This window comes from Leopardus geoffroyi, chromosome B3, assembly GCF_018350155.1.
Source record: "Leopardus geoffroyi isolate Oge1 chromosome B3, O.geoffroyi_Oge1_pat1.0, whole genome shotgun sequence".
In the NCBI taxonomy this organism is placed as follows: domain Eukaryota; kingdom Metazoa; phylum Chordata; class Mammalia; order Carnivora; family Felidae; genus Leopardus; species Leopardus geoffroyi.
The window spans coordinates 40127235-40139390 of NC_059337.1; the positions used below are offsets into that span (position 1 = coordinate 40127235).

General features: G+C 36.6%; 1 protein-coding gene and 1 long non-coding RNA gene across 3 annotated transcripts in view; one reads left to right on the forward strand and one right to left on the reverse strand.

Moving 5' to 3' along the window:
* LOC123582876 overlaps positions 1-354 on the reverse strand; it is a 65998-nt gene extending 65644 nt beyond the window's left edge. Inside the window, exon 1 of the long non-coding RNA XR_006704632.1 lies at positions 176-354. This is a non-coding gene — a long non-coding RNA (uncharacterized LOC123582876). The remainder of the gene's footprint in view (positions 1-175) is intronic.
* Positions 1-12156, forward strand: part of CLPX (caseinolytic mitochondrial matrix peptidase chaperone subunit X) — a 42003-nt gene that overhangs the window by 590 nt on the left and 29257 nt on the right. The window contains exons 1-3 of one of the 2 annotated variants that reach the window (XM_045449420.1): positions 358-472; positions 10513-10673; positions 11662-11779. In XM_045449420.1, coding sequence (XP_045305376.1) covers positions 373-472; positions 10513-10673; positions 11662-11779 — 379 coding nt within the window. In that variant the 5' untranslated portion in view covers positions 358-372. Of the gene's footprint in view, positions 1-357; positions 473-10512; positions 10674-11661; positions 11780-12156 lie in introns of those variants that run through there. The other variant, XM_045449421.1, reaches the window with a different exon arrangement.

A 12156-nucleotide genomic window follows, 5' to 3' on the forward strand; every position in this document is an offset into this window, starting at 1 on the left:
TCAAATTTGAAGTAGACCCCTTCTGCTCGCCCGCCCGCGCGTGTTCAGGCCTCTTGACTTTGGAGCCGGAATGTGGCCACTTAGCAGAAAGCCTGGAAGAGGCACAAAATGCTCCTTTCGTTAAAAAGTGCCCCACACCCTACTCAGGTCCGCCGGGCACTGCAGCCTTCCCTACGTTCGGCTTTTCCTCCGGAGCCCGGTCGGGTTCCTTTCCGGCCTGTCGGGGGCTCCCGGAAGGGCCCGGGGGAGGGGCTGCTACTGTTGAAGCCCCCCTTCAGGGCGCCGAGCCAGCTGTCCCAGACGCAGGCCGCGAGAGACCCACGGTGTCACTGTCATTGTGCGGCCGCTTCCACCGGGGCATAAGCGGGGCTCATGGCCCTCCCGGAGCCGGGAAAACCTCGCGGCCCGCAGGGAAGCGGCCGGGGTGGAGAAATTCTCGTAGAAGTTGTTTTTGAAGTACTTCAATGTCTCGGTTGGTCGTTTGCCGGTTTTCCCAACTTGACTGAGATAGTTTTAAGGATGGCGCTTGTTTACCTTTACTTTGTTTATCAGGAGCTGTGAAAGAGTGTCATACCAGTCAAGGGATTCCGGAACAGAAACCATTTTCCTCTTCCCCCAAATCTATGAGTGTCAGACTACAGGCTGGATTCTGTTATTTTATTTTGACTTGTCAACTAAATAAATAAAAAAAGCCCCCTTTTCCTGTATTTTAGGTTAATTATAAAAGCTCCTACCGTATGCTTAAGGTATCTCTTTCGACAGTTTATTTCACAAAGAGGGATGAAATGAAGTAATGTGGGCAGAAGCATTTATAAAGTGATACTTAAATGTAAAGGAGTGAATTTAGTCTCAAGACATTGTTAAACCTGAACTCCAGGAATTTGAGTTGGAAACATGTGAAAGTGACATTGAAATTCACGTATTTGACGTCTTTTTTTTGAGGGCCTAATGTGTGCTGGGCCCTGTTTTGGTGCTGGAGATAGAGTGATTAAGTCCTCAACTGCAAGTGTAAATCTACTGGAGCACACAAAGAATAATATCATGTCTAGGAGTTGGGTAAAAGGTGTGTGTTCTCTTTGGGCAGAGAAGGCTTCTTTGACAAAGTTCTTCATCTGTTTAATCAATTTTCCGGTAAAACTATGAATCATAGGCGGTGTGTGGTGATTTTTTTTTTCTTTTCAAAACAACCACTGCTTTAAAATTTTAATGAATCATTAGGTGAAGCAACACAAATTAATGGCTTATTTAGGTATTATTATTTGTTACTATAAGTTTCCCATAAGTTTTCAGAAGTGATCAAACCATTTTTACTGTAAAGGAGTAAATTAAGCTTAAAATACGGGACATAACCTCATATCATTATAGAAGTTAATATTTTTACATGACAGTGAAACAGCTTGGTTTTCACATCAATTTAAGACTTTCTTAAGGCTTCATTACACAAAATGTTTCTTTTCCGTAGTAGAAACTCTAAGATTATACACTAGTCTTCAATATAGAGATTTTTTTTAAGGACTTAAAAAACTCCAGAAAGGTTATTTTTATTTAGGATTCTTGAAAAGAGGAAAGGGGCAAAAGAGAAAAATCAGAATTGAACTTCAGTTTATTATTCTTATAAACATAAAGTTAAGAATTTCAAAAATATCCATAAACAAAAAATTTAATCAAAATAGTCTCAACAAGAAATTATACAATGAAGTAAGAATAAAAAGATTTCAGGGGCGCCTGGGTGGCGCAGTCGGTTAAGCGTCCGACTTCAGCCAGGTCACGATCTCGCGGTCCGGGAGTTCGAGCCCCGCGTCAGGCTCTGGGCTGATGGCTCAGAGCCTGGAGCCTGTTTCCGATTCTGTGTCTCCCTCTCTCTCTGCCCCTCCCCCGTTCATGCTCTGTCTCTCTCTGTCCCAAAAATAAATAAACGTTGAAAAAAAAAAAAAAAAAGATTTCAGAGCTCTCTTGAAATATAATGCTATTCTCTATCTCTGTTTGTCATGTTAGACTTTAACATTTTTAAATGGATGGCCCCTGGGTGGCTCAGTCCCTTAAGCGTACAACTCTTGATTTTGGCTTAGGTCATGATCTTGAGATGGAGCCCTGAGTTGGACTCTGTGCTGAAGCCTTGACAGCTTGGAACCTGCTTGGGATTCTCTCTTTACTTCTCTCTCTGCCCCTTCCCCGCTTGCTCATGTGCAGTCTCTCTCAAAAATAAACATTTTAAAAAAAAATAAAATTTTTATTTTTTCTTTTTTAAAATACAGAATCTTTTTTTTAATGTTTATTTATTTGAGAGAGAGGGAGCACGAGCACGCACAGGGGAGGGGCAGAGAGAGAGAGAAACAGTATCCTAAGTGGGCTCTGCTCTGACAGCGGAGAGCCTGATGCGGGGCTTGAACTCACGAACCAAGAGAGCATGACCTTAGCCAAAGTCAGACACTTAACTGACTGAGCCACCCAGGCCCCCATAAATAAAAATTTTAAATGGTAGTTTGAAGAAAAATTTGGTAAATTGTCATGCTAGATACTGGATCTGTTTTCTTTTCCTGGTGGGCTATGTGTATCCTATTTAATGTGTTTTTTCACACTATGCTCTTTGAGTGAAACTTGTAGTAAAGGAGAAATTTTAAATATTTTTTTTCTACCCAAATTGCTGGTATTTTTCAATTTGTTATCTATTTTTGTACATATGTGTAAATACATACGTATTTTAAATGTGCTTTGCATACAGAAGAATTAACATTCTAAATATGTGCATTCAGGAATGCTTGATTCCATTAACGAAACTCTGAATGACAGTACTTGGTCTGAATTTGGCTGTGAGAATTGTGGAATCACCTGTAATTCCCTTGATTTTTGGCTCCTTTAAGTTCATGTCCAGTGAAAGGGTGTCACCTCATGAGGGTGTAAATGTGAAGATGCTCAAACATGTTGGTGCCCATCATAATTTTCATGATAGCTGCATAATGTGCCTATCTTAACAGGTCTTAGCTAGATTTTAAGTCTCGTTATTTAAATACAATACAAATTAGAATAAATGTTAGAGAATCTTTATTTCTGGAATCGCAAACTATTTCTTGATAAACATTTCTCTTTTCTTGGCATATTCCTCTTCAGACCAGCAGACTAGCCTTGCTGAAAACCCATGAAACATTTTTAAACTTGAGGAAAGCTATTATAGGAGTGATGGTATTTTTCTTTACTAAGAAGTATTCAGAATTCAGGAAACAATAACGGGCATAAATTGAATTTTTAAGACTAATAAAAGCAGTAAGCATCTACTAAGTTGATTGGCATTGTTTGTTTTTGTTGAAATTTTTTTCCAATTTTTGTTAGAGGTCTTTAGAGGCTAGGTGGTTAAGCAAGCATTTAACTTGATTTGCCATTTCATCAATTGTTATACACTTAAATATTGTCACTAGAGAGAGATGATAATTTAAAATTTTTCATTAGTTTCTAAAATTTAAAGATTAGTTTATCTTTTAAGCTGAATCATTTATGTTTTTAGAGAAAGCTTGGTTTAAGATTGAATATAGAAATTCAAATATTTAGGGGCGCCTGGGTGGCGCAGTCGGTTAAGCGTCCGACTTCAGCCAGGTCACGATCTCGCGGTCCGTGAGTTCGAGCCCTGCGTCAGGCTCTGGGCTAATGGCTCAGAGCCTGGAGCCTGTTTCCGATTCTGTGTCTCCCTCTCTCTCTGCCCCTCCCCTGTTCATGCTCTGTCTCTCTCTGTCTCAAAAATAAATAAACGTTAAAAAAAATTTAAAAAAAAAAAAAAAAAAAAGAAATTCAAATATTTGAAAGTTGAATAAATTACTCTGCTAGTTCTTAATAGCTCTAAAATCAAGGTACCTTATTCTGCTGTTTCTTTTTAAAGCAGATCTAAAACTCAAAGTTTTATCCGTATGACAAAAGCTTTGTAAATGGTTTAGCTTTTAACTGTCTTCTCTTGTTGCTGCCAAGTATTCTTTCGAAATATACTTTTCAGAAATACTTCCCTTTTTGGCTTTTGTAGGGGTTCTTCACCTGAAGTTCACAGGCCTCCAGAGTGTCCAGGGATAGAATTCAGAAGTTCCTGTAACTTTATTTTCACTAATCACTAACTGAAATGTAGCATTTCCTTCAATTTTGGACGTAGGCAACAACCCACAGTAGTATTAGCAGTATCTATGAATTTGTTACCAATCATAATCACAAATATTTTTGTGTCATGCTACAGTTGTTCATATCTCAAAAAATCGTTTATACTTTTTACTACTTTGAAATCATGGTAGTTATTTAAAAAGCTTTTAAATCTTATTTAATTATGTTAATTAAAAAGCATATTTTATTTTATTTTTTATTTTATTATTATTTTTTTCCATCATAAGTGTACTCTTTAACCCCCAACACCTATTTCACCAATCCTCTCACCCACCTCCCCTCTAGTAACCATCAGTTTTGTTCCCTATATTTAAGAGTCTGTTTCTTTGTTTCTCTCTCTCTCTTTTTCCTTTGCTCATTTGTTTCTTAAATTCCACATGAGTGAAATCATATGGTGTGATCTGACTGACTTATTTTGCTTAGCTTAATATTCTCTAGTTTTTGTTTTGTTTTGTTTTGTTTTTAACATTTATTTTGAGAGAGAGAGCGAGTGAGTGAGCAAGAGGGCAAGGGGAAGGGAGAGAAGGAGAGAGAATCCCAAGCAGGCTCTGTGCTGTCAACACAGAGCCCAATACAGGGCTCAAGCCATGAGATCATGACCTGAGCCAAAATCTAGAGTCAGATGCTTTAAGCCACTGAGCCACCTGGTGCCCTAATACTTTTTAGTTTTATCCATGTCTTTGCAAATGGCAAGATTTCATTCTTTTTTATGGTTGAATGAGTGATGTGTGTGTGTGTGTGTGTGTGTGTGTGTGTGTGTGTGTGTATCATCTCTTTATCCATTCATCTATCGATAAACACTTGGACTGCTCCCATAGTTTGGTAAATAATATTGCAATAAACATAGGGGTGTATCCTTTTGAATTAGTGACTTTGTATTATTTGGGTAAATACCTAAAGATGACTGATGTTGAACATCTTAGCATTTGCCTGTTGGTCATCTGGATTTCTTCTTTGGAGAAATATCTGTTCTTCTGCCCATTTTTTTTAATTGGATTGGTTTTTGGGTGTTTACTTGTACTAGTTCTTTATATATTTTGGATACTAACCCTTTATTGGATATATCATTTGCAAATGTTGTCTCCCATTCAGTGGGTTGCCATTGACTGTTTCCTTTGCTGTGCAGAAACTTTTTATTTTGTTGTAGACCCAATAGTTTATTTTTTGCTTTTGTTTTCCTTGCCTCAGGAGACCTGTCTAGAAAAATATTGCTATGGCTGATGTCTGAGAAATTACTGCTTGTGCTGTCTTTAAGGATTTTTTTATGATTTCAGATTTCACATTTAGGTCTTTTTTTTTTAAAAAATTTTTTTTTTCAACGTTTATTTATTTTTGGGACAGAGAGAGACAGAGCACGAACGGGGGAGGGGCAGAGAGAGAGGGAGACACAGAATCGGAAACAGGCTCCAGGCTCTGAGCCATCAACCCAGAGCCTGACGCGGGGCTCGAACTCCCGGACCGCGAGATCGTGACCTGGCTGAAGTCGGATGCTTAACCGACTGCGCCACCCAGGCGCCCCTCACATTTAGGTCTTTAATCCATTTTGAGTTTATTTTTGTGTGTGGTGTAAGAAAGTGATCCAGTTTCATTCTTTTGCATGTGGCTGTCCAGTTTTCCCAACACCCTTTGGGATGTTGACAGTTGAAGAGACTTTTTCCCATTGTGTATTCATTCCTGCTTTGTTGAAGATTAATCGACCATATAATTTTGGGTTTATTTCTAGGTTTTTCTTTCTGTTTTATTGACCTGTGTGTCTATTTTTATGCCCATACCATACTGTTTTAATTACTGCGGCTTTGTAATATAACTTGAAGTCTGGAATTGTGATCTTTGCAGTTTTCTTTTTAAAGATTGCTTTAGGTATTTGAGGTCTTTGGTGGTTTCATACAAATTTTAGGATTGTTTGTTCTAGTTACTTGAAAAATGCTGTTGGTATTTTGATAGGGATTGCATTAAATCTGTAGATTGCTTTGGATAGTATGGACATTTTAACAATATTTGTCTTCCAGCCCATGAACATGGAATGTCTTTCCATATCTTTGCATCGTCTTGAATTTCTTTCATCAGTGGTTTATAGTTTTCAGCATACAGGTCTTTCTTTCACCTCTTTAGTTAAGTTTATTCCTAGATATTTTATTGTTTATGGTGCAGTTGTAAATGGGATTGTTTCCTTAATTTCTCTTCCTGTTGTTTCATTTTTTTGGTGTATATGGAATGCAACAGATTTCTGTACATTGCTTTGTATTCTGTGACTTTACTGAATTCATTTATCAGTTCTGGTAGTTTTACAGTGGAATCTTTAGGGTTTTCTACATGTACTATACATGTCATCTACAAGTAGAGTTTTACTTCTTTTTTACCAACATGGATGCCTTTTTTTCTTTATTTTGTCTAATTGCTGTGGCTAGGACTTCCAGTACTATGTTAAATAAAAGTGGTGAGAGTGGACATCCTTATCTTCCCCCTGACCTCAGAGGAAAAGCTCTCCATTTTCCACCAATTAACTATGATGTTGGCAAGAAGCATATTTTAAAAATATTTTGATAACTACTTCAATACAGTTGGTTTCCTTTGTTATGTATTTTATTCTATACATTTATAAACATTCTGAGAAGGGGTCCATCCGTACCCTTCACAGACTCCCAAAGGGGTTCATGGCATAAAAAGGATTTAAAAATCCTGGTTAGGTTGTTACAGTGATTTCTGTGAAGATTTTAGAGGATTGGTAAGTGACTAATCATTTACACTGTTCAATACAGTAGTTTAAAAAGTGTGGTCCCAGACCAACATCATCAGTATAACCTGGCATTTTGTTAGAAATGCATTCTTGGTGGGGGTGGGGGGCACCTGGGTGGCTCGGTGGATGGAGCTTCTGACTCTTGATTTTGCCTCAAGTCATGCTCCTAGGGTCATGGGATTGAGCCCTGTGTCAGGCTCTTCACTGAGCATGGAGCCTGCTTAAGATTTCTCTCTCTCTCTCTCTCTTTCTTTCTCTCTCTCTGTCTCTTTTTCTCTTTCTTTTCCCCTCCCTCTCCCTTTGCTGCTTCCCTGCCCCCGCTAAAAGAAAATAATTTATCCTGCTTTAAAAAAAAAGAAAAGAAATGCATTCTTAGGGGCAACCTGATGGCTCAGTCAGTTAGTTAAGTGTCCAGCTTTGTCTCAGTTCATGATCTCACAGTTTGTGAGTTTGAGCCTGGCATTAAACTCTGCTTAGAGCTCGGAGCCTGGAGCCTGTTTTGGATTCTAGCTCTCTGGCTCTGTCTCTCTCTCTCTCTCTGCCCCTCCCCTGCTTGTGCACAGTGCACTCTGTCTCTCGCTCTTGCTCTCGCTCTCTCAAAAATAAACAAAACAAAAAAAGAAATGCTTTATTGGATCCCACCTGCAACCTTCTGAGTCAGAACCAGGGAATACCCCTTGCAATCCGTGCTATGCATAGAATGTTAAAACTGCATCAGAGCCAGCCAAGAAATTCTCAAATTTAGAAATTTAAATGACATGAACATGTTTTTCAGACAGTATTTTTTTATGGTAACTGTATGATTGCATTGGTTTTATATGTTACTTGGTAAGTTATTTAAGTGAAGGACTTATTTTTCTTTCTATTCAGAATAAGTAGACTTTGAAAGGTTCTTGTTCGTAATTTTTATTTCTCTTAAATTTTTGAAGATAATTTATTTTCAGCTTATTTTCTAATAATATTAGCTATGATAAATTGTTAAACACAATTTTAAAAGATGTATGTTAATTTTTTTTTTTAACGTTTATTTATTTTTGAGACAGAGAGAGACAGAGCATGAACGGGGGAGGGGCAGAGAGAGAGGGAGACACAGAATCGGAAACAGGCTCCAGGCTCTGAGCCATCAGCCCAGAGCCCGACGCAGGGCTCAAACCCATGGACCGGGAGATCGTGACCTGAGCTGAAGTTGGACGCTTAACCGACTGAGCCACCCAGGCGCCCCAAAAGATGTATTTTATTGTAAATGGGAATTAACACACTGTGTGTGACACTTGAAGGTTAAGTTTTATTCTAAACATCCAAGTACATAGTCTGATATAAAGCTTGTTGTAACTGTGGTTTTTTTTGCGAATACGTTGTAATGGTTTGATTAAAAAGTTATACTTGTTACATAGATTATAGTAAATTATTTTATTATGCTACCATTCATTTTAATTTATGGATGTTTTAAAACATATGCAAAATGGAACAAGGGACACCCAAATACCCATCACCTAGTCTTAACATCCATTAAATTTCGTATTTTTTTATTTAGAGAGAGACAGAAACAGTGTGAGTGGGAATGGGCAGAGAGAGAGAGGGAGACAGAGAATCTCACAAACTGTGAGATCATGACCAAAGAATTGTATGCTTAACTGACTGAGGTCACCCAGGCACCTCAAGTTTCTCTATTCTTCATTTCATCTATCATTTTCCCCCATTACTTTTCTAGATTTGCTTTTTAGATTGACATATTAAACCATATTATGTTTAATCATATTGTGTCCTTTGAAAATCATTAATGTTTGGCTTAAAATTCATGAACTACTTTAAATCTCATTCTAATGAGAGTAATAGCTATCATTTACTGCAAAAAAATGGCAAATGTGATGCTTGAGAAAGTTTGAAATGTCTTTTGAAAACATCACTTAGAAGAAAAACATCAAATGTATTTTAATATTGATATTAATTAAGCATTAATTGATCAATACTAATTAGCTTAATTAGCATTCAGCAGCATTTTACAGTCTATGGATTAGGGACTAGAGAGTCATAAATCTTATTCCTTTTTTAGTGTTTGTGAATTCGTGTAGAGATGAGAAACTTTGTATCTTTCCTGTTAAGTTTGATGTTTTTATTTTTGTTAGAAACTAGTTCTAACAGTGTACACAAATGTTTTGGAAAACTGGAGTTAATAAAGTCAGTCAGTTGTATAACTAAACAATTGCTTTTGAGTTGTTAAAAGGATGTAATTTTAAACCAATTTTTGTGTTTGGATATAGTACATGCATATGTGCATGATCTTAAAAGCCCTAACTTGTAAAGAAATAAGAATTTAAAGCCTGGGTTGAGAATTTTGCAGGGAACAAAACAAGGGAGATAAAATCAGTTTCTTAAATTTATTTAAGTATTAACTTAATCCCCTTCCCCCCTTTTGTTATCACCTTCTAATGGCTGTGATAAACTGCTGGGAAACTTCCTTCTTTGGCGATTCATTATAATTCACTAATGTATGTTAACTTATGCAGGGTTCTGAGTAGCCCTACAATATTCAGTACTGAATCTGTGGAATTTTGTTTGATCTAAGATCATTTGATTTTCTTGTGTAGGGAACACTCTTTTAAAGACCAACTTGGGAAATGCTGCCTTACATTATGGCTCTTTTGCCATTGACTATAGTTTATTTAGGAGTTTATTTTGTATTTATATGAGAAAAAAAAACAGGGTTCAGCCAACAGTGATCTTTTGATGGACCAAGTCTGGCCACACCCATTTGTTTACATATTGTTTGTTTGTTTTCATATTACAGACAAGAGTAGTTGGAACTGAGACTAGATGGCCCAGAAAGCTGAAAATATTTACCATCCCGGTGCTTTACAGAAAAAGTTTGCCACATAAGTCAGGGGTTAAACTATATCCTTTTTAATAATCTTAACTTCAGATATGGTAAGGGGCGCCTGGGTGGCTCATTCAGTTGAGCATCCAACTCGTGATTTCAGTTCAGGTCATGATCTCACACTTTGTGAGTTTGAGCCCCACATCAGGCTTTGCACTGACAGTGTGGAGCCTGCTTGGGATTCTCCCTCCTCTCTCTGCCCCTCCCCTGCTCACGCTCTTTCTCCCTCAAAATAAATAAATAAATAAACATTAAAAATTTAAAAAAATACATGGTAAAGGTTAAAATGTTTGAAAGCAAGATAGTGGTTATAGTGTTTACTAAAATTTTTTATAGGATTGAAATGTTTCATTAAAACACATGTGTTTATGTCAATTGCTTATTCTCATTGATAGAAATAATAAAAGAAGAATTAGAATATAGGGTGTAAATGGCCTTTTTTCCCCTACAGATTAGGCAGATGTTGAACTGCTCATCTCTCCCACTTTCAAAGAGCCACTCATTGCAATAACCCAATGGTCTTTCCTCACTATCAAAGGACAGGCCCAGAAAGAAACATCTTTATTTACCAGAGGCCCAGGTCTGGCCTATTTTTAAAGGGGCTTTGCCTCTGATGGTGTCACCATTCACCATTTTGTTATTACCTCTGTGAAAACTACAGTTTTTTCAACCTCCTTTATACTTAAGGAATTTTTGTTTTCAGGGGATTTACTGAAGGCATGTTAATGTTTGATGTGTAGACTAATAAATCTCATTGTATTTCTAGGTATATCTTGTGGTCGCATTCATATACCTGTTTTAGGAAGGCTCGGGACCTTTGAAACTCAGATTCTACGAAGAGCTCCCTTTAGAACCTTTATGGAAACACCAGCATACTTTGCATCAAAAGATGGGATAAGTAAAGATGGCTCTGGAGATGGAAATAAGGTATCTTACCTTTATTGGAATATATATATATTTTTTGAGTTCCTTCCTTCAAACAATCAAATGTAATAACAGTTTTCTCTATTCCATTGGTTTATATGTTTTCTGTAGGAAATGTGAAATATATAAAATCAGGTGAAGAATTTTATGTAATTTTATTTTGTGTTTTAGTTTCAACCATAAATTAGTTATATAAGTATTGCAGTTAGCATTAACTAAAATTTCTAACACTCCAAAGTATTAAGAAGCTTCATTAAATCTATGCAGTCTGTAGGATTAAATTAGGAATAGCCGTCTTTTTTCACAACTCTTAACAATTCATGATAGTATAAACCCCACCTCATTCTCTACCTAAAAATTTTGGATATCTCTACAACTTAATGTTGAGCTACTCTGTAGCTAGCAAGTAGATGATCAGTGATTGTATTGGATCAAGGAATTATTATCAATTTTTTTCATTATGTGAATTTCACTAACACTTGAGCTAATGTTATATATAAGACAAAATGCTAAGTGCTTTGATATCCACACTTAATCCTAACAATGACTCTCTAAAGTAGGTAAAATTATCCCCATTTTAGAGATGAGAAAATCCCCATTTTAGAGATTGAAGAAAGTTATGAATCACTACTTGTCATGATAGCTCCTGATACAGTTTCACTGAAATGTATTTTACCTGTAGTAACTTTTTTTCCTAGTGTTGATTGAGTCATGGAAAGAAAGCTGTTTATTATATATGCTGGCTCATACCATGTAAAGCAGGACTACAGATAAATACATGTGTTTACCAGAACTGGTTTTGTTTTTGTGGTAAATGGATCTTTTGATACCAGTAATAGTAGAGTTATAAATAATACTAATAATTCCACTCTAGAAATTATAAAAATTATAAGATTAATTACAAGCTAACATGCTTATATTTAACTTACCTATAAATTGGTTGCCTGAAAGTAATAATTGACACTCTTTTTTTCTCCTGTATGAACATTAGAAATCAGCAAGTGAGGGAAACAGTAAAAAATCAGGCTCTGGGAGTTCAGGGAAAGGTGGAAACCAGCTGCGTTGTCCTAAATGTGGCGACTTGTGCACTCATGTAGAGACCTTCGTGTGTAAGTATTACTTCCTCTGTTGTTTTTCTTCCTTACCTTTTCTACAAATCACAAATTGCATAGAAATGTGTAAATTACATAAACCAGAGTTATGTTCTTCCTGAACTTAACATGATTCTCCCTTTTGTTCACCAGATACTAAAAATCCCCATAACTGGTAATACTTTGCAATGTGGTATAAGAAATAATTTAAGAAAACTATTTATTTCTTTACTTTCCATGTGTGTGTTTATTTCAAATTTGGATTTTGTGAGTGTTCAAATTTGAGCTATAGGAGAACCAAGGCGTATTTATTCTGTTATTACTCTATTCTTCAGATACCTGCTGAGCATCTCCTATAGCTGGAGAGGTCGGTCATTCAAATATTAAGGTGTTTT